General features: G+C 36.8%; 1 protein-coding gene across 1 annotated transcript in view; it reads left to right on the forward strand.

The window, feature by feature from the left end:
* VWA8 (von Willebrand factor A domain containing 8) overlaps window positions 1-26504 on the forward strand; it is a 188389-nt gene that overhangs the window by 113080 nt on the left and 48805 nt on the right. Inside the window, exons 26-34 of the mRNA XM_018908692.3 lie at window positions 3535-3686; window positions 12118-12226; window positions 13148-13286; window positions 15046-15248; window positions 21865-21981; window positions 22454-22518; window positions 22618-22743; window positions 23356-23465; window positions 25540-25694. Of these exons, the coding sequence (XP_018764237.1) occupies window positions 3535-3686; window positions 12118-12226; window positions 13148-13286; window positions 15046-15248; window positions 21865-21981; window positions 22454-22518; window positions 22618-22743; window positions 23356-23465; window positions 25540-25694 (1176 nt within the window). The remainder of the gene's footprint in view (window positions 1-3534; window positions 3687-12117; window positions 12227-13147; window positions 13287-15045; window positions 15249-21864; window positions 21982-22453; window positions 22519-22617; window positions 22744-23355; window positions 23466-25539; window positions 25695-26504) is intronic.

Here is a 26504-nt window from a genome sequence, read left to right on the forward strand (position 1 = left end):
TAGCTTGGTGCTGGTGTGTTGGTTGTGCTTACACTGAGAAGAACAGAGAAAATGCAGTATTCATCCTATAAATGTTGTTTCAGGATGATTCTCTACTTTTTACTGGTGCAATTAAGCCAAGGTGCAATTAAAAATGTAGAAGTTAGCACTTTCACTACTAAACATTGTCCTGAACTTTTCAATTCACCTTATGTGTGAAATGTTTATATATTTAGTGTTTAGTTAGAATAGATGATGGGAGAATGGGTTTAGTACCTCTTTCATTGTACTTGTTACTTTGTTAGAACTGGATGTTGTAGCAAGGATGGCACAGGCTGTAGAACAATTTTATATCATCCCATATTAACTTGTATTTTGCTAAGCTGTAATGATGCAGAACTTATAGTAGGTCCCTCATAGACAGATTTAAAAAGCAGAACATAGTTTAAAATGCTTTTATAGCAACACTAGTATTAAAATATTCTGTGCCATGTACACCACAGATAAAAAAGGTTTGTACAAGCTTAATTTAGCAGTGGTATTCTAGTCTATCACAGTGATTAGCTAATTTTAGTATTGCTTGTGTCACAGGTATTTTATTACCAAGATCAGATAAAGTCGGGAAAATATTAAACTTCTAGTGCTGATATTTGATTAAGAGTATAGGTCAAAGCATTTCTGAAATTCTTCTGTTTTCTTCTGTGTTAATTTTAATCAGGATTCAAATAGCTGTATTTTAATATATTTATAAACTTCTCTGACACTTAAGTCTGTTTTTCAAGTTCTCTGTACTAGCCTAGCTCACTAATGGGGGAAAAACAATTAAGATTACAACTTCCTAAAATATCTCTCCACAAGTTTATGTTCATCACTGTAAATGTGCCATACTGGGATGGAAGTGTCTAGGTCCTTGTCTGAAAAATCTAGTATTTGAATGAAAGACCTGTGGAGAAAAAGTGAGACATTTTTAAATAGAAAGATTCTCACTCCAATCTCTTGCCAAAAAAAAAAAGGATTAAATAAATCAGTTAGGCAGTAAAGTTCCAGGATATACAGCAAGTTGGTAATTATTTTTTAAAATTCTTTTTATTTGGTTTGTTCCATCTGTGGTCGGCTGACCCTGGCTGTATGCCAGATACCCACCAAATATATTCTGTCACCTTCTTCCTCAGCTGGGAAGAGAAAATATAATGAAATCCCTACAGAACAAGATAAAGACAGGGAGAGATCACTCTCTAGTTACTGTCACAGGCAAAATAGACTTGACTTGAAATTAGTTTAATTTATAGCAAATCAAATCAGAGTAGGAAGATGAGAAATAAACACAGATCTTAAAACACCTTCCCCCTACTCCTCCCTTATTTTCAAGCTCAATTTCACTCCTGCCTTTCTATACCTCCTCTCCTTTAGCAGCACAAGAGGATGGGGAAAGGGAGCTGTGATCAGTTCTTCACACATTGTCTCTTCCACCACTTTCTCCTCAGGGGGAGGACTCCTCACTGACTTCCCCCCATGCTCCAGCTCCCATAGGAGACAGTCCTCCATGAGCTTCTGTATTGTGAGTCTTTCCCACTGGCTGCAGTTCTGGGGGAAAGAACTGGGGCCCTTCCACAGGGTCACAAATTCTGCCAGCAAATCTGCTCCAGTGTGGACTCCTCTCCCCATGGGCTACAAGTCCTGGCAGGAGCCTGCTCCAGTGTGGGCTTCTCACAGCCAGAGATCACAGCCTCCTTTTGGCATATACCTGCTCCAGCTTTGGGTCCTCCAGCTCAGTGGCTTCCTTAATCGATGGCATCAGTTTCTCTGAGTGACTTTATGATATTAAAAATTCTTCCTTTCTCCTATTTTAACTTAGAGAATCCTAGGATAGTTTTGGCTGGAAAGCACCTTAAAGATATTCTAGTTCCCTGCAGCTGTGGGGACACCTTCCACTAGACCAGCTTGCTCAAAGCCCCATCCAACCTGACCTTGAGCACTTCAGGAGTGAAGCATCCACAACTTCTCTGGGCAGCCTATGCCAGTGACTCACCACCCTCATAGTAATGAATTTCTTCCTAATACCTGATCTAAATCTGCCCTTTTTCTGTTTAAAGCAATTCCCCTTGTCCTATCACTGCATGGCCTTCCAGTCCCTCTCCATCTCTCTTATAACCTCATTTAGGCACTGGAAGGTGTTATAAATTCTCCTTAGAGTTTTCTCCAGGCTGAGCAACACTCTCAGCCTGTCTTCAAAGGAGAGGTGCTCCAGCCCTCTGATTATCTTTGAGGCCCTCCTATGAACTCAATCCAGCAGGTCCATGTCTTCCTTATGTTGAGAACCCCAGAGCTGGATGCAGCACTGCAGCCCCACTGCAGGTGGGGTCTCACCAGAGCAGAGCAGAAGGGCAGAATCCTCTCCCTTGCCCTGTGCTGCTTTCAGTGCAGCCCAGGACACATTGGCTTTCTGGGCTGCAAGTGCACATTGCCAGGTCATGTCCAATTTCTCTCCTTCCAGCACTCCCAAGCCCTTGTCAGAGCTGCTCTCAATCTCTTCTTACTCCAGCCTGTGCTGATTCAAGTGGTTACCCCAACCCAGGTGCAGGACAATGCACACAGCCTTGTGGAACCTCATGAAACTCCTGTGGCCCCACTTCTCCCCTTGTCTAAGTCCCAACAGACAGCATTCCACCCCACAAGAGTGTTAGCTGTATCAGCCAGCTTGGTATCATCTGCACATTTTCTGAGTGCACTCAATCCTGCTCTGTCATTGATGAAGATAATAAGCAGTCCTGGTCCCAGTACAGGCCCCCGAGGTCTGTACTGACATTTGTCACACATCTCCATCGGGACCTTGAGCCATTGACCACTATCCTCTAGATGCAGCCCTCCAGTCATTTAATTCTTCATCCAGAATAATCAGTCCAGCACAGTAACAAAACTTTAATTTCTACTAAAGATACTAATGAAAGTCTTAAAAATATTTGGGGGTTTTAAATGTACATAGCAGCACATTTCAACTTGTATTTTTCCTGAAGAAAAAAAAAAATTAGTGAATCTTAAGTGAATTTCTGTGTCTACTAAAATCCATCATGACCTAAAAAAGTTTTTGTTAACCAAGCAGTGTATTATTTGCTTCTCTAAATTAAATATTAGAGTCAGAATTCCTAAATTAATTGTGTGGGTGAATTATATGAATGTGTGTCTTTGTATCAGATCTTCATAGTTTACAGAAAACAAATTTTAAGAATACAGGCTAGTATTAATTATATTCTCCAATGATTACTCCATCTTGTTGTGTGAATAATGAAAGTAGTTCTTTGAAACATTAATGGTGTTTATTGTTAAATAATTGTCACATGCTTTTTTTGTTTAAATCAAGTTTATTGTCAGTCAAGTTTAGTGTTTTGAGTCAGTAATTTCATTCTGACTTGAAATGATGTCCTGGAAATGAAAAGTAAAAATTACTTCAGAACTTGTCTGTCAGTCAAAGTTACATTCATTTTAGAAGTACATAAGGATGTGCTGTAACTTAATAGATAGTCACTAAAAGAAATTTGGCGATCTGTTTCTTTACAGAAATTTCCATCTGAAGGACTCGCAAATGTTGTTCGAAATGTGTTTGACTTTGATTCCTACAACAATGAAGTGCGTGAAATTTTATACAAAACTTTGCACAAATATGGGATACCTATTGGAGCAAAACCAACCAATGTACAGCTGGCCAAGGAGTAAGAATTACATAAGATATATATTAAGAAGACATATTTCTCATGATCACTTTATAAGTGTGTTATCTTGCTGCTAATTGATTTTTAAACAACCTGGAATTCTTGGAAGTCAATCCTCCACTGGTTCAAATTTATAATCTTCCAAATAAGTTACAACAATATAAATTACTTCTAAGTTACAGCAATATAAATTACTTCATGATTGAGTATTTGCTTATTATTAATATTTAATCTATAACACCCATGTACATATTAATAGCTTGTAAGGTAAACAGGTATATCTTAATAAAGGGAAATACTTGTTTCTTCGCCTGTGTTTTTAATTCAATTGCAATGCACTTGTGTCCTGTTATTTATCACCTAAGTCTGCAGAAAAAAAAAGTTGTCTTCAGTGGTAGCTGGTTTTGTCTTTGTTGCTCACAGAGGGCTCTACGAAAGTATGTCTCCTGAATGGAGCAGTGCACATAAGCTTGAAGAACAGCTTTTGTATGTGTCTGTAAATCACTGTTATTCTTTAATTATATTATTAGTTGATGTATTACACCATACTTCTTTTGCAGAGGTTAGAATCAAACCAGCTACATTATGTAGTAATGCCCTCCCATCTTCAAGCCACCCCCCACTCTCTGAAGGGGCCTTACCAGAAAGCTGGAGAGATACTTTTTGCAAGGGCCTTTATTGACAGAACAAGGGGAAATGGCTTTAAACGGAAAGAGGGTATGTTTAGATGAGATATTAGGAAGAAATTCTTTACTGTGAGGCTGGTGAGGCACTGGAACAGGTTGCTCAGAAAAGTTGTGGATGTCCCCTCCCTTCAAGATTTCAAGGCCACGTTGGGCAGGGCTTTGAGCAACCTGGCCCAGTGGAAGGTGTCCCTTCCCGTGGCAGGGGGTGTTGATCATTAAGGTCCTCTACAACAAGGACTACATACAAACTATTCTATGATTCTGTGAAACAAATGTAATACATTCTTCTTCCAAAATTCACAGAAAACAGTCTTATGTAGATCATATTAAAAAAAAATTAGAAAACTTACTCTGTCTTGAGCTGTAATACATAATTTATTTACGAAGAAACAAATATTTCCCTTTCACAGAGAAAGCTTTATGGATATGTGGAAAATTGAGTTTGCCACATGACATATATACTTTATATTTGCTAAGGAGGGACTGATTTTTATGGCATGATGTATTGATAGTGATTCTGGTGTGGGTAAATGAGCACTGGAACAAATTGCCCAGAGAGGTTGTGGAGTGTCTCTTACTGAAGATATTCAAGAACCTTTGGATGCAACCCTGTACTCTGGGTGACCCTGCTTGAACAGAGAGGTTGGAGCAGATCACCACTGTGGTCCTTTCTAGCCTTACACATTCTGTGGTGTTGTGTCTGTGTGTAGGTTTCTCCATGTGCTGCAGCACCACTGTTATCATATCTAATATCCTACATATAATTTTTAAAAAAGATTGGCAGAGTAGTGCCTGTGGTGTACCTTATAATTTTGATGACAGGACTATTACATGCCTGGGGAACCAGTACTTTAGCAATGACAAAGTCTGTCAAATTGACAGAACACACTTGACACTCTTGCCATAATTTCTTTGCTGAACATCACTTTATAATTTCTGTTTTAACTAATTACAGTGTTTGTTATAGTTTTTGAGAAATTTGGTCTTTGTATAATTTTTAGATGTATTAGATGTGGGAGAGGATTCTTTAGTAATGAGACAATCAGAGGTTTAGGAAACATAACAGAAGGATTGCAGTAATTGGGGACTGCTCAGTCAAGAAGTGAGAAGATAAAAGAAAAATGTAATTATATTGAATTAAAGATAAACACCTGATGATTTTGTACACTAAAGGCCCAGGGGAGGAGAAACTACAGAAGTAGCTCATACACAGCCAATAAAAACAACCTTTTCTTAGATCTCACTGTGCTGGGCTGAGCACTTGGCTTTGATGGTCTGTCTAACCTACCTGTCTTGGTCTCAATCCCTCACTCTCATCCGCTACAGCTGGCATTTCAGGTTCTTACCCCTCCATTGTAAGACAATCTTGGTTTTGGTCATAAGATTGACTCCTAAGTAAGCCACGGGTAGATCACCTTGAATTACAGCCACATCTTTCATGTCTGGGCACAGTTGATTCTGTCTTGAGGTTAAAGAACATTGAGATAATTTCTCCAAATCTGTTCCAGCCCATATTGCAACCTCCCATGATGGACAGACACATTGAGGTAATTTGGTTAATGTTGTTTGGACTGCTGCAGAAAAGATACTGCAGTACTGATCTCTCTTTGGGTTTCATTTATCTGGGAGTGGGATAATGGTGTTAATCTAGTCTGGCCCACCTCCTTCAGAAAAGATGCAGGTTATTCTAAAACCTTAGCTCGTTTTTTCATGGTTCGTGCCTGAAGACCTTCAGAGATGAAGTTCTATAACCTCCCAAGGCAAGTCAGTCTTGTTTCTAAATAGCCTCAGCGCTAGAAAGTCACCTCTCAATCTTCCCTGTTTTTAAGGCCTCTGTTTGGTTGTATTTTTCTCTTATGCTCCCTGTTTCACTTGATGTGTGTCCATTGTTAAATATTGGGTGTGAAACTGGTCAAGTTCATTTTTGCAGGAGCCAAGTACAGTAGTATGAGAGTACAGAATAGAAATATATTGACATTTTAAAAGCCCAGTATATTTGCATTTCATGCCATATTTAACTCATCTCTGGCTGTATAAACAGAAATCTCCACATCCTTTTTGCAAAACCCTCCATAGCACTTACCCCATCTACACTTTATGTGATCAACTTTCTTGACACTTACATTATTCTTACTGTATTGGGTTTTTTCAGATTGGTTTTATGACATGTCAATATCACTTTCTGTTTTAAGCTAGTTTTCTGCTACCTGCTTGCTCTCTCACAAGCTGGAAATCTAAAGGTGTGATTTCTAGGTGGGATTTCTATGTTGTTCCAGCAACAACAACATATCCTCACAGATGACTTCTGTGCCCCAGTCTTTTTTGGTAGACTTTAAAGACTTACTAGCTATCATAATAAATTGCTCAGCAGTTCTATTAAGTAACATGAAAACTGGGATAATAGTCCAAACCATTTCTTCCTGAGGATGTTAGTCATACAACAGCAAAATTGTTGTATAAGAATACAAATTCTGTACAATTAAATTTTGTGATACAGAAGCATCTCCAGGAGATTCTGAGGCAGGAAAACTGTTACAGTGAAATGCTGACTCCTTAACACACGTGCTCTCTGGCATGTCTTGAATCAAATGATTTGTGAATTCTTATTTTAATAAGCTTTGGAGAAGTCTGTTACCTATTACTGAATCGAAAAGAAAACTTGCATAAAGCAGAATTATTTAAACTGCTGCTGCAACATAACTGTTGTAAATATAGCAAGAAAAAAGCCATGAGACACAGAAGCAACACACTAAAATCCAGGGTCTCAATAGAAGAATTATTTAGGTATGTATCCAGCTGAAGTTGCTGAAATCCAAGGAAAATTGAACAGATGCTTGCAGTGACCCTTATAGGAATTTTAGATTAAATTCTGGAATTAATATACCTAGTCTTGGAAGGGAAGATTAGATGGTATATAATGACCATTTTCAGAATGATTCTTGCAGTTGTTGCTTTTTCAAGAGAGAAATTAATTTGTAGATACTAATTTATTTATTAGCAAAATTAATGTCATGTATTAGACCTGTAAAGGAATGCTTTACTTGGTCTTTTTGCTTTCTTCAGTTTCCAGGTAGGATAACCATTCTTCAAGGTACTGACATGTTCAGTATTGTCAGGTGTTAAAGTACTGTCTCTCCTGGTACCACCTGTCCACTAGTTTATAATTTGTATCAGTATTGTATGTAAAGCAGATGGATTGTCTATGATGGTTTGCCAAGACATAGTAGGTAACATGAATTATTCATGGTACTAACTCATTATCTTTCTTTATGTGTACAATTACATTTTGTTTTTCCCATTGACATCTGTTATGTCATATTTTTCTAAATTCATGTTAATCTGCCATTTCAGTGCACAGTTCAGGCCATCTGCAATTTCTAGGTAAAACAGCATTTAATCCTAATTCTGACATTTATCCTTGATGAAATTGCCATTCCATATTTTTCTTCCTGTCACTATTCACTTCCAGGTACTTCCTATAAATTCAATATTTGTTTTATATGAACTGGGGTTTTTAATGTAATGGAAATATGTACATTTTAACGGCTTTGTTTTCTCTTGAGACTGTTCTTTCATGTGTCTTTTTTTCCCCTGGGTAATCTGTAGTTAATTATTGGGTATGTCTCCTATCATACATGTCTGTTGCCAACCCTGTGTGTTGCAGGGCCAGCCGAGGAAGGGGAATTGTCAAGGAACAGGAGTTTTACCATACAACTGTTCTGAATGTCTACTTCAGAATGTCTGCTGAATGTTTTCAAATCAAAATATGTTTGGATAAATTATGGAGAACTGGTTGGCAAGGAATTTTCCTGATTTCAAGCTGTATCTTACTTAAGTCCAAAAAGGTTACGTGGGATGGAAATCTTTTCAGCTAGATGGAGCACAGACTGTTACTGGAGGCCTTGAATAATACATTCAGTGCCAGCACTGAGCTGGTTTACAAGATCATATATTAAGCAGCTTTGTTGTATGTCATAGTTCATCTCCACAGCTGTACTAATACGATGCCTGGCAGTGAAGAATTTGTTTTCAGTGGAATTTTACAACATTCATATCCATCTTGTAGTATGTTCTCTGAAAGCTAAACAAATAACTTTATAAGCAGCTTCTGTTGACTTTTTAACATAGTTGTTTGGTAATTTAGGTTTTTTGTTGTTTGATCATTTTTTTAAATACCCTAAAATTAATTTATTTTCATAAATCAAAAATATAAAATGGAAACAAATTGTGTTCTATAGGTGTCACTTTTAAAAGTTTTCTAGCTGCACAAGAGAATTATGTTTTGACAGATCATTTTCCCTTTGATGGCTATGCATGCAGAAATTCAGGATAAACAGTAATTTCTTGTAGAAGTGCCCCATCAACTGTAGGTCTCATGCAATCACTTTTCTGAACCCTGCCTATATAAACATTTAATGGACAGCAGAAATCGTGTAGAAAACCAGGATCTAAAATTAAGGGTGAATAAACAGAAAAACAATTTTGAATTTTCCTTAAGCAACAGGCTTTGATAAATCCATAATCAAACAACTGATCAAGAATAAACCCTTAGAAATTGCTGTTAAATCCTGGATTTCTTACCAGATTAATGCAGTCTGCCTGTAGTTTTTCTGTTCTAGAAACCCTTTCCAGCTTTTGACAAAGGCAAAAATCATGGATTGCTTTGTACACCCCAGGCTGGAGAGACCAGTGAAGTTTTAGTACCATTCTTACTCAGCCACTGCACTTTTTATACCTTTCAGATCTCTTTACCTTACAGATTTTTGCCAGTGTTGATATTTCCATTGTTTTCTATCTGCCTTTTATGTAAATGCTATTTGATTTGCAATACAGAATTGTGGCAGGAGCATCTAGTGAAGTTTTACTAGTTCTGTCACTTCAAGTTATTTTCAAAATTTGCTTGTTATAAGTCCTGGGAAAATAAGGTAGTTTCCTTACTTTGATGTGTATCATATGTATTCACTAGGGAAAGGCTGTTAAGATGTATACACATTTTTAGTGTGGATATGTTGTTCCAGTTCTTCTGCACCCTCACTCCCTCCTGAAACTCATTCAGCAGACTGATTGTAAGACCTTAATGCCACCAGCTTCTTCAATACTCTTACTCTTTCTTAGACCAGATTTACATGAGAGAGCAGTGGGACAGCAAAGGAAAAAAAATATTACTCTTGACAAAGAGCTTTGTATTGTGAACTCTGGTTTCTGTATTATTCTGAAATTCAGATCTTCATTTCCCTCCTCTTTGCTATTTATGATGACTAGCTCTGCTGCCTCAGAGAAACTAAATCATTCAGAAACAGGGAAGAGAACAAAACCTCAAAAATCTAAGAGAAAGTAGAAATCAGTTTTCCTGAGGAAAGAGTAGAGCTATTAGCAAAGAAAATCTCCAGAGAGCTGAAAGAGTGGAAATGTTTATTTGGGAATGTAATCTGTAATTCTGTTCCTATAAAAAGCAGGGTATTTGGTTAAAGATGGTTATTAACATGTTTTGTTTCAAATTTTAATAGCTATTCATGATCATTAGTAAAGTTCTTCATTTCTAGGATATTGTCCATGAGAGTAATGTGTAAGGAATTAAAACTAAAGTCCAAATCCTTGTGAGAGCTGATGTTCCACTGAGCTAATGGGAAATAACTATTGCTGATTATAGGCATATCAGAGATTATACTATTCAGAGTCATAGAGCAAAAAGAAGTCTCCAGGGGTTTTTTGCACACAAGACAGCTTGTGGCTCAAGACATAAACAATGCTTTGCCAACAAATCATTTAGAAACCCAAGTGGGAGCCTGAAGTAAAATTCTATTTCATAGATATCTAAACTGACATTTAGTCTAGTGACTTGACTGTTTGCCTGTTTTTCTGGTTGCATGGATAAATGTATCTTTGAATTTTGTGTATGTTGAAATACTGCGTCGTGAATGTTTTTTCCTAATGGTGTTGAATGTAGCCATGTAAAAATACAGCCCCATGTACTTGAGGGTTTTTGGTTTTGGTTTTTTTTTTTTATCTGGCTCAATTTCTCTTCTTCATTTGGGAAGAATTTTGGCTATACTAGCTAGCTGTAGGAATGGAAAAATGCAGAATGAAGTGAGGAAAAATGCAAAATTAATCACTCTGCAAACACTGATGTCTATTGATATTTTTAGTCAGGCAACAAACAGGCTATAAAGACTCTCCTGGTTCTTTGACTAAGAGAGGGAATTAATGAGATACTCTTTCCTCATTACATGCCCCAATGGCACATTGCTGGCAGCTAGCCATTTATTTATCTGTGAGCACCAACGATCAATAGCATCCAAACCATTTTCTGTTTGCAAAGCAGTGTCTTTGGCTGTCTGACTGCCTTGGCAGATGGTCCAAACACAGAATGGTGATGGAGGCTGAGTAAATGCCAGTGACTTCTGGCTTCTGGTTGCTTGAGGTTTGGTATCAATATATCATTAAGAAATGTTAAGACATCTTTCCTGAATGAGTAGGAAAAATTAAGGGATGTCTGTATTCATCCCCTGACTTTTCCCATAATTTCTTAGGGGAAAAATAAAATAAAACTAAAATTCTCTAAGTTTTATATATAGCCCAAGTGATATTTTAATTTGGGATTTTTATTTTATTTGGGATCCCTTCTTATTCTGAAAAAATTATAGAGAAGAAATTAAACAGTCCTCTAAAAGTGCCAGGTTGGTTGGTGAGGAGAGGGAAAATAATTGTAAGAGTAGGAACAAGCATCATCAGATAGAACAGAAGAGACCAAGCAGATACTTTTAACAAACAGTCTAAGAGAACTTCCTTAAAATAGACTTTGAAGATATTTATAGAAACTGGGAGAAGGAATGTCTTCTATTCCCTTGCCAAGTCCTGTAGCTGTGCAATAATGTGCAACACAGAATGCTGTTTTGATAGGAGGTCTCTTTAGGAGTGACTGGTCCCAAAAAAAAGAGAGGCCAAAAGTGATGAGTTCATTAGCTTGAAAGTATCTGTGCCAATTAATGAAGTCAAACTGCTTTCAGTGTCTGTAAATCACTTCATAGGAAAGAAAGAAAAATTGCACTGTCTGTATTTTGCTGTGATGCTAGATTGTCACACATCAGCATTTTCTTTTCCTGTATAGATGAGTTTTGCTGTGGTCCACATATTTCTTCCCTAGATAAAAGATACAGAAATGAGGAAATTATACCAAGGCAAGCAAATGTGGCTTTTGAAGATGTCCCTATCCTTTCTGTAGATTGTACTGGCCAGAAGGCAGTGGGATACTCTCATGTCTGTATTCCTTTGCCTTTTTTCATGTGAGCAGTGGTAAAATAAACAGAAATAATTTTTCTTTCATGGTTAACGAGGCACAGAGCTAACTGTGCTTATTCTGCTGGTCTTTTAGAAGAGTGAGCTACTGACAGGAGTTCCTTTAAGGGGTGCTGGCACAACCTGATCCAAATAAAGCAAAGCAAGAGATGGTTTGGATATATCTCACATAATTCAGACTGGAAAACTTTTCCTTTTGAGGCCATATATTACATTGCTTCTTCTTTTATGATACTGCTTAGATTGTGTCTATATTAGTAGTCCAGAAGGCTAAATTTTTTGTGATTTCAAATGTAAAAGGAATAAAATATTTTAGCAAGGAAACACTTTCTGCAAGAGAGTCTTCAGATATATTTTGTTGGAAAAATGCAGTTGTCTAAATTATTTATTCCATATCACTTACTGGTCAATAAATGTAAAAATTCGTTTGTTCCTATATTATTTGACAGACTGCCATTACCAGATCATAAGTTTATGGGCTACTGGAAGGTCGATCAGCCAGGAAATGCACAAAAGAAAATGCTGTGTCCATCAGAAACTCAAAAAATAGAAGTAAAGGTTTGTTGTTTAAATTATTTTTTTATTCATATAATACTGATTTTATTTATTGGCTTGTGACAAGTCTAAAATGTGATCAATTTCTTCAGGAAAAAGAGTGTGTACAAGGCATGGTCCTTGTCACTTGTTCTTGGAGTTTTTACACTGACTAGAAAAATATACCTATCTGTCACAGTGTAAGATGTGCTTCAAAACTGATAAGCTTGTCCAGAAGTTCTTGAAAAGAAGTATTTATAAGGATATTGAAAATACCTTATCTGAAGAAACTTTGTAGTTGTCTTGGATGTTTGGGGGTGGCCAGATCTCAATTTTTGGCTATGATCTGTGACTGAAAAGAAAGCTGCTTTCTGTTTCTATTTTGCCTACAGCTGAAGTCTTACAGGTCTTTGGCACTGGCAAGTTTGAATCTGAACCTTTGGTACCATTTGGTCTGCAGCCAAAGTTTCTAAGTCCTTTTCAGCTCTGAGTTCTTGGCTTACCTTTAATAATTATTGCTCCAGTGAGTAAGGAAAAACCTGTACTGCTAATGTGCTGTAGGGGTGAGATTTAAACTTTATATAAGAAGAAATTGCTATATAGTTTCTTTGAAGCAGAAATATTCTGGTATTTTCCTTGTATAAACTGTGTTTCATCAGTACATGATATCTCCTCATGCTGCTAAGTGATAATGGTTCCAAACCATGAAAAGACTGAAGAGGAGAGGCACAAGGTTTCTATACCATAAGGGAAATGGTAGTGTGGACATTCAGAGAGTTTATATAAAAGGCATTTCCTTTTCCCTTTAATTTGCTTAGTAATAAATATAAAATTATTTAGGATTTTTTATTGTTAATAGTATTACAGCATTAAGACTTCTGTATTTTCATAAAGAATGGGGAGTGGAATATTTTAGGAAGCCCTCACGGTTATTATTTGTTTTAGGGCCCTGTGTACTTAAATATTCAAGGCTTTCCACTGGAACGACATGAAGCCAGGTCCATCAGTTTCACAGAAGAACTTGCTTTTTGGACACTGCCTTTAGATGAAATTAACTTAGTTTGTGACGTCACGGTAACAAAAGGTACAGTAAGAAAAGCTACTGACTTTTGTAATGATCTGCAGCATTACAAAGAGGTGAGATATCCTGGAGGTGAGGAAGGACTGGGCTGTTGACTTCTTAAGTGCTTGCCAATAGTCAGTGGCAGAATATAAAAGGGCAGTATGAGGGATTTCAGGTGTAGTAACAGCTCCAGTGCATTTACAGTAGTGTGTATTTCTAGATATGCTTGCAGTAGAGTATAGGAATAATACTAGGAATGGTATTGGGAATACTAGGAATATTACTAGGAATACATTGTAATATGAGAATTTAAAATATTGAGTATGTGAGTGAACTATAGGAATGCTATCTTAACTTGTATCACTTTTTTTTTTTTAAATAGTAGGTGAAATACAAAAATAATCCACTGAAATCAGTGCATAATTTCACTGAGTCATTGTGGTCATTATAACGATATGCATCTTTCTCAAAGATCTTTCTCTAAGAGAAAGATGTGTAATTAAAGTAGAATACAGCCACAAAATTGCAAGTTTGTTAAATTTGTGTGTTCAACCCTGCATTACTTGACAAAAACCATTCTTTGACTTTTCCTCTCTCAATTCAGTTTTAATAGAAATCTTTAAACTTGGAGAGTGCTGTGCTTTTTTCATCTGTGCTCATACTGATTCTTTCTCAGTGGACCAAACCTGCCTTAGTTACCTCTACAGCTTATGTCCCAGAGGGAATTGTGCCATTGGGAATAGTCATAAATGTTTTTAGGGTTTATCATTAAGCGTGTCTTGATGCCTTAAGTTTTTTGCTTTTATGATTTTCAGATCTTCTACTATGTTAGTGTATAACTCTGAGCTCCATACAGAGTGCTAGTAAGCTCTCACATTTTAGTCAGACAAAACAACAGGTCTTCCAGGCCTGGAACCAAGGTCACAGCCTTAGGCCCTGAAAAGTGTAAGAAAAAGTACATGGGGGAGCAAACTGGGGGAATATGACTTCATTCCCTGAAGCTATAATTGGACAATTAACCTCTGATATGCAAATAGACAAAACATATCTGCTTGAAAATCACATGACCATTGTCCATCTTGGGTGTAGCCTCTGCAAGGCTTTTGCATTGCCCAAGGTGTATCTGTTAAAGGCCTTTAATAAATGCCTGTTTTATTCTCTAACTCTGTCTAGCCTCTGTTCTAGGTAGCCATTCCAAGGCATCAGACTAGACATTATTATGTATTATATACAGATCTTTAATGATCAGTACTGGAATGCTGCTCTTTCTACTTGCAGTCCAATTTACAGGTACATTAGCAGGCTTTCATGGAAGCGAAACAGAAATTAGGTAGCTTTTTATTGGTTTCAAGAATTGTCTAAAATTATTCAGGAAGGTGGTTTATGTGAAAAGTTCTGTGCATTGTTTGTACAATGTACTAATTTTATGTTTAATTATTAATACATGAATTTAAAGGGAGGATAAGATAGAGAAGGAAGAAGAAATAAGATTATAAACCAGCAAAATCAGAGGAACATCCTAACAGCTGGCAGACGCTGCAGTCATGCCTACGCAAATGTGCCTTGGACTACTTGTTTAGAGTTAATGGTGTTGTGGCAAGGTTCTGCCTGTTAACATTTAGTTAATATCAAGAGATCATTTCTCTTTATCTCCCTTGTCAACAGTGGTAATTTTTCAGTACTTTTTGCTCTATCATCTGCCAAGTTTTTGGCATATCTATTTCCAGAAGAGAAATGCACAATGTCAGTAGCCTTTCACTGTTTTGTTTTCTTATTTCAGAAGAGGAACATAAAAATGTTCTTTATGTTACTACATGCAATCCTGTTTCCTTGTACTTCATGAACATTTCTGGTAAGACTGGATACTTTGTGGATCTTTATGACCTCTTCCCAAGAACAGTTGGAAGTGTCTGGCAACCTTTTGTGACTACAGCACCACTGGGAAATCCACTTAAAGGTCAAGTGGTTCTACATGAAGAGGAGGTAAAAAAAATTAAATTCCAGCTAAATGTTTAGTCATGAGTGAACTAGTATCATAAGGATATGTCACTGGGTATGTCACTGGGGACTCTACCTCTATAGACTGGACAAGGCTACCTCCTGCTGAATGTCAAGGCTACCTCTTTTACTCTACTTGCAGCTTGGGAGTCGCCTCCAGCTTTAGTTTTTAAATTGAGGTTTTCCTCTTGCACTCTTTAGCTGGACAATGTCCTCTTCCATTCTTGAAGCTGAGTTCTACCTGCTTATCTTCTCTTACTGATAGAGGGAGATTGGGCTTATGGGAGAAAGGGGGAGAATGGGTCAAGTTCAGAAGTCTCAGTCAAACAGATGAACTTGTGTTCTTTGCATATGTTTGTAAAGAACATAAGTTCACATAAAATGTTTTATGTTAAATTCTGCTCCAATCTTGTCCCCCTTTTACTTTTCAACTAGTATATAAAAGAGACATTTTCTGAGTCACTGAGTAAAATATTGCTTGTATTTGTTCCATATTTGTTTTGTAAATCCTTGTATTCCTTCTGTAACCTGTGAAGTGTTGATAGTAGAAGGAAGACTAAGTAAGCCTTGACGTCCACAATGCTAATTGAGAACCACTAACAATTTCAGTGTTGGTTTGACTTGAATGCTTTTTAAAAGACAACTTTTGCATACTTTGCACTTTCCCTTACTATCTGTGATCTGATTGTAACATTTCCAATTGAAAATTTCTTTGCCGTGGAGTGGGAAGAGGCAACAGTATATACCTGCTGCTGCTGTTCATTTCTTAACATTAAAAATAGTTTATTAGGCTACCTAGCACTCACTGTGGTTTGACATGGCCATTAAATCAGTCATTATTGTTGGCTGTTTTTTCCTTTCTTTGAATTTCTTCTGTCAATGTTTCAGTAGGTGAGAGGCTTCAACCTAGAAGAACTTTTCCTACATTGAGTTGGGGTGTTAATAGTTTTCAGTCATTTCTAGTGTTTCCTGGAACAACAATGCTGTTGTTCCAGGAACATTTGTCAAGTGTTGCTGCTACTTTCTGGTGTCAGATGCTGCTGTTAAGCTCGGTGCCTTATGAGAAACACAATTCTTCTGCCTTTGGTAGAACTGCCTATGCAGGTGCAGCTGCCTATTGGATGCTTTCCAATGCAAACTGGAAACAATATGATTCTGAGGTTACCTGCTTGTTGAACAGCTATAGAAATACCATTTGGGCTATTTTGAGGTGCACATAGCACTTTTTTTTTTTTGTTCTAAATAATTCTTTGCTTCCTTTGGAGAAGTTGATGCAGGAAACTAAAACAGATGGCAGTCTGTCTTGTATCTAAGAATGTTTAGAACGTCTCACACTTTTTAATATAAAGCCAGCCATATTCTTTGCATTACAAATCTCCAAAATTCCTACCATTTTGTTTTTAACTAAATCCCACAAGCATCCGGTGTCAGAAATGAAGGTTCTTTTGTGAACCATTAGGTAGAGTCTGGTTTTGGCTGTCCTCATGGAATATACCTTTTAGTGATGGTATGATAGATACATTTTCAGACTCTGAAATAAAATTTGTGACATAGAGAGGCTGTGGTAGTTCAGTGTCCCTTTCCAGATGACTTCACTCCTGCTAGAACCTCATAGAACCTCATGGTTTTCTCTAACAAAGCTTAAATATTGCCAGTTTCAGACTTGCCTTTCTTGGCAAGTGCTACAGATGAATACAGTTTTTTACCTGTCTGTAAATAAGCCTTTTTTACACTAGAAAATAATACAGAATTAAAATATTCTGAATGTTTTGCATTATCTTAGCACTTCTTACATAATTTTACCAATAAGGTGGACCTTATTCACTGTTTGTGAAAATATGTCTCATTTAGTTACAAACTTGTTTGCAAAAAGTCCTATTCTTAGGACACCATTCAAAAGTAGTTTTAGACTTCTTGAGAACTTAAGCAAGCAACTTAGAAAACAAAAAATGAAGGAAGATTATTCTCTTGTATATTGCATGCTCATATCCATGGACTACATTGATAATTTCTTTGGGGTTGGTTCTTAAGTGAGCCATTAAAACAAAGGTTAGATGAGTGCTGCTGTTGTAGTCTTCACAGCCACTGCTATCCTTCCTTATGTTGAGGTTCAGGTGCTGGGATCCCTAGTTCCCCCTGAACCACAAGAGGAATTCTCAAGCAGTGTAATTTTTCCACATAGAGCTTAGGTTTTATTCCTAACTCTTCCTACAGTGGAGCCATGGAAAAATCATGTGCTCTGTGCACCTGTGAAATGAGGTGGATGTTGCTGTGTATGAAATTTAATCCATTATTACTGATGTTAACAGGTAAGCATATGGCCTAAAATTATCAACCAAGTACCTTTTGTATTTGATGTGAGAACAGAGATGACCTGAAGAGCATTTCTTCTCTGCTCAAGTAGAACGTGTTTAATTGCCCTCTGGAAGTTCCTCTCTCTTTCCACTGGCTACAGAAAGAGGCTTGACATATAGTCAAGGTGCCTACATTTTAGGTGTACTAAGATTATGGGCAGGCATAAACTCAGAACTTGCAATGTTCACATGTTAAGAAAAGTAGATTAGTGGCACATCTGCATTTTGAGCAAGGCTACAAGAGTTAGGTAGTTGTGCCACGGTGCATCAAACAGAACAAGAAGAACAAATAATATAAATAACATACTTGATGCTTTAGAGATTCATCTGTGTTTAATTGCAGAAAGACTAAGAAGTATAAACAATCTTTGTAAAAAAAATAACTTGCATCTATTAAATAAAGTGGCCACTTGAAACTGCTATTTCATAATAATCAATATCATCCATTAATTAGACAATACCAAAAGCAGCTTTTTCCATTTTTTTCTTTTAATAAAGGTCTTTGGAGATTAATGTTTCTGACTAAGTTATAAAAAAGAACAATTTTAAATGGATGATAATCTTATTGGAAAAGATGACATTATTATATTGTGGCTCTTCAAATAAGCTTGTGGGTTTTATCTTGTTCCCAGATGACATCCATCTAGATTCAGTAGAGCCCTCCAGTGAAATAAAATGAAAAATCACCATTTCTTCCTGTCCTTTTAAATAAAAATTTACTGAAAGTAAACTCCTCAGGGATTTAACTTAATGGCACAAGTGGGAGATTTATCTGATTTTAAGCCACATTTACATCTTCTTGGAAGAAAGGGATGATGATTTTATTCCTCATGGTGGCCATTGGTCCCAGTGAGTGCAAGCTATTTTGACTCTGTCTTTTTGTTCAGACTAAACTCATAGACTTTGAAAGGACTCTGCAGAACTCTCAAGTAACTTTGTAGGGTGGGAATTGCATTCATCTCTTCAAAGCAGCAATGCCTCTGCCATCTGTCCTCCCCACGAGTACTTCAGGGCCTACTCTTATTTCCTGCTAGAGCTTTGTGCCCTCCGTATGCACTTTTCATTCTGCATCTCTCACATCTACTGCTCAGAATGAGAACAAGTACAGACAGAAAAGAGTTTTGATAACTTTTATGCATGATTTTATATGGAGTTTTAGAGAATTGATTTGCTCATAAATTACAGCACACTTCCAGGATTTTTTACAAGCACTTTACTGTGTTGAAAGCCTACAACTGGACAAAGAGAGTAACCTACAGGCTACCTCAGGGAGCACAACAAGCTCTGTTGAGGCAGTGTCCTGCTGGCATCCTTTAACTCTGCTTTTATCTTTCTTGGTCAGGAAGTGGGGTGGGGGGGAAGGAAATGCTTTTCCCTGTCCCACTTGCTGCTACAGTTCTGTCAAAGCTCTCTGATAACAAGGGAGTGAGAGAGTCTGTGGCACAGAAACTGACACAGAGATCCACCTCACTCACCTCACTCACATGTAGGAGATGATGGCAATCATTTTTTAAAAGAAGACTTCATTTAACAGTTTGTGATCTGGCCTGTAGCACAAGTGAGGATCTGAATATGAAAGAAGCAGTAACATTGTAACTTCTGTAATCTCTAATCCCCATGATATTCTGATATATGTCTTCACAACAAAGGATATATTTTCTTATTTTCTCCAAAAACTAGTTCTTTTTTTATGTATATTATATAATATTTTCTTTTTCTATGAGTACACCTCATAGTAAAGGTCTGCTTATACAGAAATGTGTGCACATTCTGTAGAATGGGAGAAGGCTCATTTTCCATAAGCACAAAGCTTATACCACTACTTGTTGCTCTCAGTTCACTAAAATCTTGAATACAGTCTCCCAAATCATCTGAAAGACACCACTTGCATTAATTAGAACACCAGTAATCTACTTGCAAACTTTTCCCTACCTCTGAAGATGTGGTTTGAGCCCCAAGCCATAAGTTTTTTCACAGACTTTTTCCAATTGAACCTGATGAACAATGTGTTCATGTTTGTATCTGTTCCTGTTATTTACAGTGTCAGGATTGTGATGTTTTTATCACTCAAGGGATCCTTGAGTACCTCTAATAAAAAAGGTGGGACAGGAGGCAAGGGGATGTATGATTACCCTGCCAAGCTAAGGATTAGCCTCAGTCTGAAGCAGACTGTGTGTGCAAGCTTGCTCGCTTACAGGAGCATTGAGGGCAGAACAGATCAAAACTGACAGTGAATTTGGGGAGAAGAATACAAGAGTATTAAACTGAGTTATTTGCACTGTCCCACTCTGAAACTTCCCCAAGCTCTCCCCTCTGTCTGCAAAACCATAAGGAACAACTTCCCATACCAGCAAAATGAAGTCACAGCCCTGTTTGGTTTAAGAACTTTTTAGAGGAAAATGCTGGCTAAAATAAAAACAGCAGTAAGGAAAGGGAAACTTTGCAGTAACTAAAAATAAAGGCACACCACTTCACAAGATTGGTTATTGCATCTGTCCAGAGTTTGGAATTCCAGACATTGGGGTCGGGAGGTCACCCAAAGGTTACTTTTCTCCCAGTCAAGAACAAACAGAGCGGAATTGCACACCAACGTCTTCTCCCAGCCCACTTGAAGAGTTGCCAGAGCTGCTCTTGGATGTGTTCACAAGTGACGCAAAAATCTATTCTTGAACACAGACAGAATATACATCAGTCACTTAGCACAGAAGGAAGCCATTAACATCAAAAGGGGTGGAGTAGAGAAGCTTTTTATACTACCAACTGCTCTCATAAATTTAACACTAAATGGAAGAATGTAATTGATTCGTATGTGTTCTTTATCTCACGTGGAAGACTAATGCTGTTTCAGAATTGTATAAATGAAATATGGCAGAAAATCAAAATCCAAAGCAAATGTCCCATATTTTCTTTTCCTGAAGAAAAAATATTCTATAAAAACATTCTCATTCCTATAATTTTAGTTTGTAATACATAAGCAAGCATCTTTTTTTAGAAATATTGAACTTGAACTGAAATTCCCAAATGCTCCAAATAACAAGATAATATTTTAAATACTTTACCATATTTAGCTTCAAATTACTGTCATTATTAAAGCTAACTCTCACAAATATTTCTAGTGAAAGTATGAAGAGTACCCAAAGAGAACAAAACTGCTGTGACTCAGATTGTTCATATTTGTTTTATTTAGGGGAATTCGTGGGAATTTACGTTTTACTTCCTTAACGTCTGTTGTGCCTTATTGCACATGTTGTACGTAGGCAGTTTACTTTTAGTAAGTCCTTGCAGAACCTAATGTCCTTGCAGAAGTGAACGTTTCCTTGAATGGCAAACAAAAAATTGAGCCCAAGGCTTAATTAACTTATTCCTTTCTACCTTTTGAATTTCATTTGATGCAGTTAAGATTGGCCCTGAATGACTGTTGTCTTGAATTCTTAGTTAAACACATTAGGAGCAGCTATAGTGCTTTGCAAAAAGAAATGTTTCAAAAGCACCCATCATTTGATAGCATGTGTGACCCTTGGGCATCAAGTAACAAATGAGAAATCTGAAGAAGTTAAAAATTTAGCACACCATTTTTTCATGTGATGGAGATTTGCACCATCCCATCTGCTTCTAGTCTCCATCCTTTTGAGTCTTCCCACTGTCCTCCAACAGCTGTCTTGCCTCTGACACTATAAGCTGTCAGAGAGTGCAGGTCACAGAAGGATTGGGATCCTGGGATATCCACATCCTGGGATATTTAATACCCACAGGCTCCACAGTTTCATAAGTATGAACTTGGAGAGAAAGTACTAAGCCATTTCTTCTTTCACAAGTTTGTCACCTTCAGTGGGACTTAAGCAATAGGTACAAGAGAAAAATGGTAAGAAAACAAAAAAACTGAAATGAAGTATTATAGTGACTCGACAGAACTTATTGGTATGTCTCTTATCTGTAGCTGCATCTTAGACACGTAAGCCATACTAATCCAGTTCCTAGATGTTATCCAGAAGTGAATGTGAGATGTATAGATAAAATGTTGTGGAAAAACTGTAGTATCATTCCAGCACTTGTATGTACTTAACCTCTTCAGTTTCTCCGTGAACTTCAAAATGAACCAAGAAAATCCAGCTTGCATTTTGCAACAAGATGTAAATCATCTTTTCAAAATGCCATAAGTGGCTCAATTTGCAAAAGTGCTTCAGATAGATTTGTTGTAGTCTCTTAAACAGGCTTGAGATGTACATGGATCTGCTTTTCATTTACAGAGCAATGTTGTGTTGTTGCTGGATACAAGCAATGGTGCCCTTCGCCGACTTTTGCTCTCACCAGATGCTCAAGACTCTCCTAAGAGAACATCTTGGTGGAGCAGTAAGGAAGAGAAGGTGAGGAATAGCACCTGCCCCTATTATATAAGTTTTTTAAAAAGCAAATGTCAGTATTGGAAAAACAGGATCATTAAGTTTTTCCTGGTTTTACAGCCCAAGAATTTATTTAATTTTTTACTCTTATGTATGTTTTAATGTCTTACACATAAAATAGCATTGTTATGGAATATTGATTTAAAAATTATAAATAAATTTTCTGAAGATACATGTCTTTAAAATATCCCTTTTTAGGGCTAGAACTGGAAATAATGGAACATTTTGTTACAATGAATTATGTCCAAAATAATGAACGCAGTTATGATACAATTTATGACTCGGAACAAGGCAAGCTAGATAGCATTTTAAGAGGTAATTAAAGCTGTGTATTCTTCTAAATGAATGAAAAAAAACTAGTTCACTTTCCGAAGAGTCAGGAAAACTCACTGGGACAAATCTAACACTGATTGTCCTATGATGTATGTTTATACAGAGCAACTACAAAATGTGCCGAGAGTTTTCACACAAAAACTGGCTGGTATTCTACAAAGAAACAGGGTAAGAGTAAATTATATCCTTATATTAAATTGATTTAAATCAGATCTCCTTGCGTATATCCCTATCTGATTATTCTTTTTTTGACTTCCAATTTTATAGAAACCACCTTATTGTACTGGATGTATTGGAGGGTCAAACTCACACCATCTCGATTCCAATCAGTCTGAAATCTGTTTTCCTGGTGGCTGAAGACCGGTGGCTCTTGGTGGAAAACGAAACAAATAGGTTAGTTCAGCCTAGTTTTCTCAGTGGCATTATTTCTTGTTTGTATCTCATTTGTGTTCAGGAGTTTCACTCCTGGTCTCAAACTTTTCTGTTTATGAAACTGGCTGGACTTAAAAAGATGCCTTCTTGCTGTGGTGAAAATGCAAGTAGACTTTTAGAGTAGGGAATGAAGAGGATATTCCAGCCTCTGAAAGTCTAAACTAGCTTTGATCATATGTGTGTTGATATCAATTTTACTAAGGCGATATTGACCTTTAGAAATGAAAATGTTGGTGGACCTATCTCTGGAAATCCAGACATGTAGTCCAGAGTTAGCACCTAATTCCTTTACTTTCATTGTCACATGAAAGAAACATTACTCTGCTGACTCATTTTTATAAATGCACAGCAAATGAAAGTGTGTAAATAGTTACCAGAAGACAAATCTGCTATTTGCTGGCTTACCCTTTCCTATCCCACAGATGTTTGGGAAATTGTATTTAGTTTTAGCAAAAGGTGTTGATAACCTTGTTTATATAAATGTAGAATGTTTTCACTGTTCCAGAAGATAGAAGTCCTTGTTTAGAGTGACAAGTTTAATCAGGAATTATTATAAATGTGTATCTTTTACAGGAAATTTCTTTTAACCAAGCATGCCCATATGGAAGCTCAAGGCAGTGAGGTTTGCCAGCTGCATGCATTGACTGAAGAGCCAGCTGAAATGGGATTTGGCTTAACAACAGGTACTGAATGCAAGCTTGGCTAGTTCTTTTTTTTTTTTTTTTTTTTTTTTTTTTTGTTCTTTTTGTCATTTCTGTTTGCAGCTGCACAAACAAGACTCTTTAAAGGTCTGAGTAACCCTCTCTCCTATTCTGTTTTTGCCCCCTTATCCTGTTTGGTTAATAATAACAGCTTTTCTCAAGGCATGGTGCATTCCATGCTCAAACTTCAAGTGGTTTGAATAAAGCATTTTGGTTTCATTCGAGCATTCAAGACCCTCAGTCACAGACTTTCAGCAAACAGACAAGCACATAGAATAGAAAAGGAAGAAAGATGAGTAGGCAGGTATTAAAACAGGAAAAGAAGGGAACAAAAATACTAATGATTCCAGGCTGTAGACTGTTGCAGGTCTGCTACTCACATTCAGATGAGGTAGAAAACATTTCCCAACCCTCAGAAAAATACAATCCACCTACTGTTAAAACAGAGCTGAAGTCATAGTTTCTATGATTCTGTTGATAGTGTGCAGAAGGCCATTGGGGCCATCACACCTGTGTTAAAAGATGAAGGGATTTGATCACTAAAATTCCCAGATGGTGTTAGGCATTGAGGCATGTCTTAGTTATACAGTAAGGCAGAAATCTTACTCTGTAATCTTAGTTACACAGTAAGGCAGCAATGGTCATCATTCTGCCTGGTAAGATCTGTCTATCTTCAAATCCGATAACATTTTCAACCCTGAACATTTGATCACGGTGCATAAAATCTTTAGGATACTTGGTTTAACTAAGACTGCAAGTATATGTGCATCCCACCTAACAGTTCATAGGTTTTGGTCATTTTATATCAGAGAGACAGAGGAAACAGAGGAAACACTTTAAGTCTCGCAAAGAAGGAACAAGTTTTGTTTTGGTTCTTGTGGCTAGCATAAATAAGAAAAATGAGATTAACCCAGTGTAAACATGATACAAACAAATGTTATTGACAAATAAAAGGGCTTAATTTACATAAACAGCAACCAGGTGGATACCAAAAACTAACCATAGCTTAAATATACAGAATCCTTTTTAACTCTTGTACAGTTTACTCTACCAACTTATCAAGTGCTATCAGAGCACAGTAGTTTCCTTCCTCTTTCTACCTTATTTAGAAACCATTCTGGAGTATCATTCCTCAGATGGATAGAAATGTTATTATAATTTCCAGTCTCAAACTATTTGTGGGCAGTTTATTGCTGCATGCTTTCTGTGCTATTTTTATCCTTTGTTATCTTGTTTCTTCTCTTCCACTCTGAAATATTATCATATCCCCTGTCCACCTTTTTCCAAATCATCCAGTGAACCCCAAATGTAACATCTTCAGTCTGTTCTTGTTCTTTGAAGCAGGATCTGTGGCAGGAGAGCTAAAAAAAGGTAGGCCAATGTGGGTTTAATGCTGACCCAGACCATTTATCCTTTGAGGGAGGAAAGATGTTCTCCCACTGCCATGTAAACAAGATAGTCTTGTGCCCATTGAAGTGGAAACAGTGCAGAACTAAAGATAGCAGGTTCTGTTGGACTGTGTCAGTAATTTGAGGCAAGGTTAAGGGCTCTCACAGATGCACAGAATAAAATTCAGCTTTTCTTAGCTTAAAGACAAAAAAACCAAACCATTATTTAACAGAAATGCATTACAAATAATATTATTTAAATTACAAAAACAGCAAGAGAGTCACCAAGAAATGTCACATTGACACTTACCTGTGCAAACCTATGTTTTGCCTTCTGGTGCATTTGCATCATAACAATTTTCAATGAGATCACATGCTGTTTTGTTCTATTCCATAGGCTTCCTGCCTCATTGTAGAGGGCAAAATTAAGTGGTATAAGCAACTATAAAGCTAGTATTTCCTGATTTTAAGTACTTGACTTAACAAAAATAGGATTATTTCCTTCTCCTCTGTGTTATAGTATAGTATAATCAGATCTTCTGCTTTTTAGTAATTTTATGCTCAAAGTAATAGTCAATGTTGAGTGCTCAGCACTCTTACAGTTAATATCATTTCCTATTGCACATCTGGATTTAATGACTTTCATTTTCTTGAATTTTCGTGTTTAGTGTCAGAATTGTGTGTGCCTCATGCAGTTTCAACTGACCAGCTATCTTCAGAAAACCTCAGTGCAGCTGTGGGACAAAAGATCAGCTCCCCCAACAGGATCTTCTCAGATGAGCATAATTATGCTACTATTGTCATTGGTTTCCCAGACCTCTTGGTAAATACTCAGCATTATTGTACAATGAAATAATACATTTTCATTTATTCTGTAACCCATTAAGTACCTGTTTACCAAATGATTTGGAAAAAGAAGGAAATGACAGCAAGGGAATGACATTCATGTAGTGTACACCATTTGTTATGGTAGTCTAATCTAAAGGGATATAGTTTTTTTTTTAGGTAATTAGAAATGGACAATACAATGTCTAGCACAGACAAAATACATTTTCAGTAAGCTCTGAACAGTGCTGGCTAGAGTAATATTTTCTAAATCATGTTTTTTTACAGTTTTTTAATTAAGCATAACCTCTGAGAAAAAGGATATCCAGATAATTTTGAACTGTTCAGCATGAACTTCTTGCCCAGTGTACAGCAGGTAGCAAGACTAGATCAGGGAAAAAGAAAAAAAAATACGGAAAATTATAGCAAAACTATAAAGCCCCTTCACTACTGAATAATGTAGTTATGTGTAAATACTACATGTAAGTGTTCTCACTGCCATGACACAGTTAGAAAAGGACCAGAAAAGAAAATGAAACTTAGCAGTCTAATGGCAAGGGCTGTTGCAAAGAGTAAAGGCAAACACAGGGAAAATACAAGCAGTGTGTTTGATTCTTTGGACTTTTTTTATATTTGCCACCTAATGGTACATAAAAAGGGTAGTGATTATGGAATAAATAATTGCATGTCATGTTTGTTTAATAAATTGAGGCAAATTATAAACTGTTACTGTTAACAGACATGAATAAGCCAAATGACAGAAGAAAATTCTTTGCAATCCAAAATTATACAAAAATATGTTTTTATC

Source organism: Serinus canaria, chromosome 1, assembly GCF_022539315.1.
Source record: "Serinus canaria isolate serCan28SL12 chromosome 1, serCan2020, whole genome shotgun sequence".
Lineage (NCBI taxonomy): Eukaryota > Metazoa > Chordata > Aves > Passeriformes > Fringillidae > Serinus > Serinus canaria.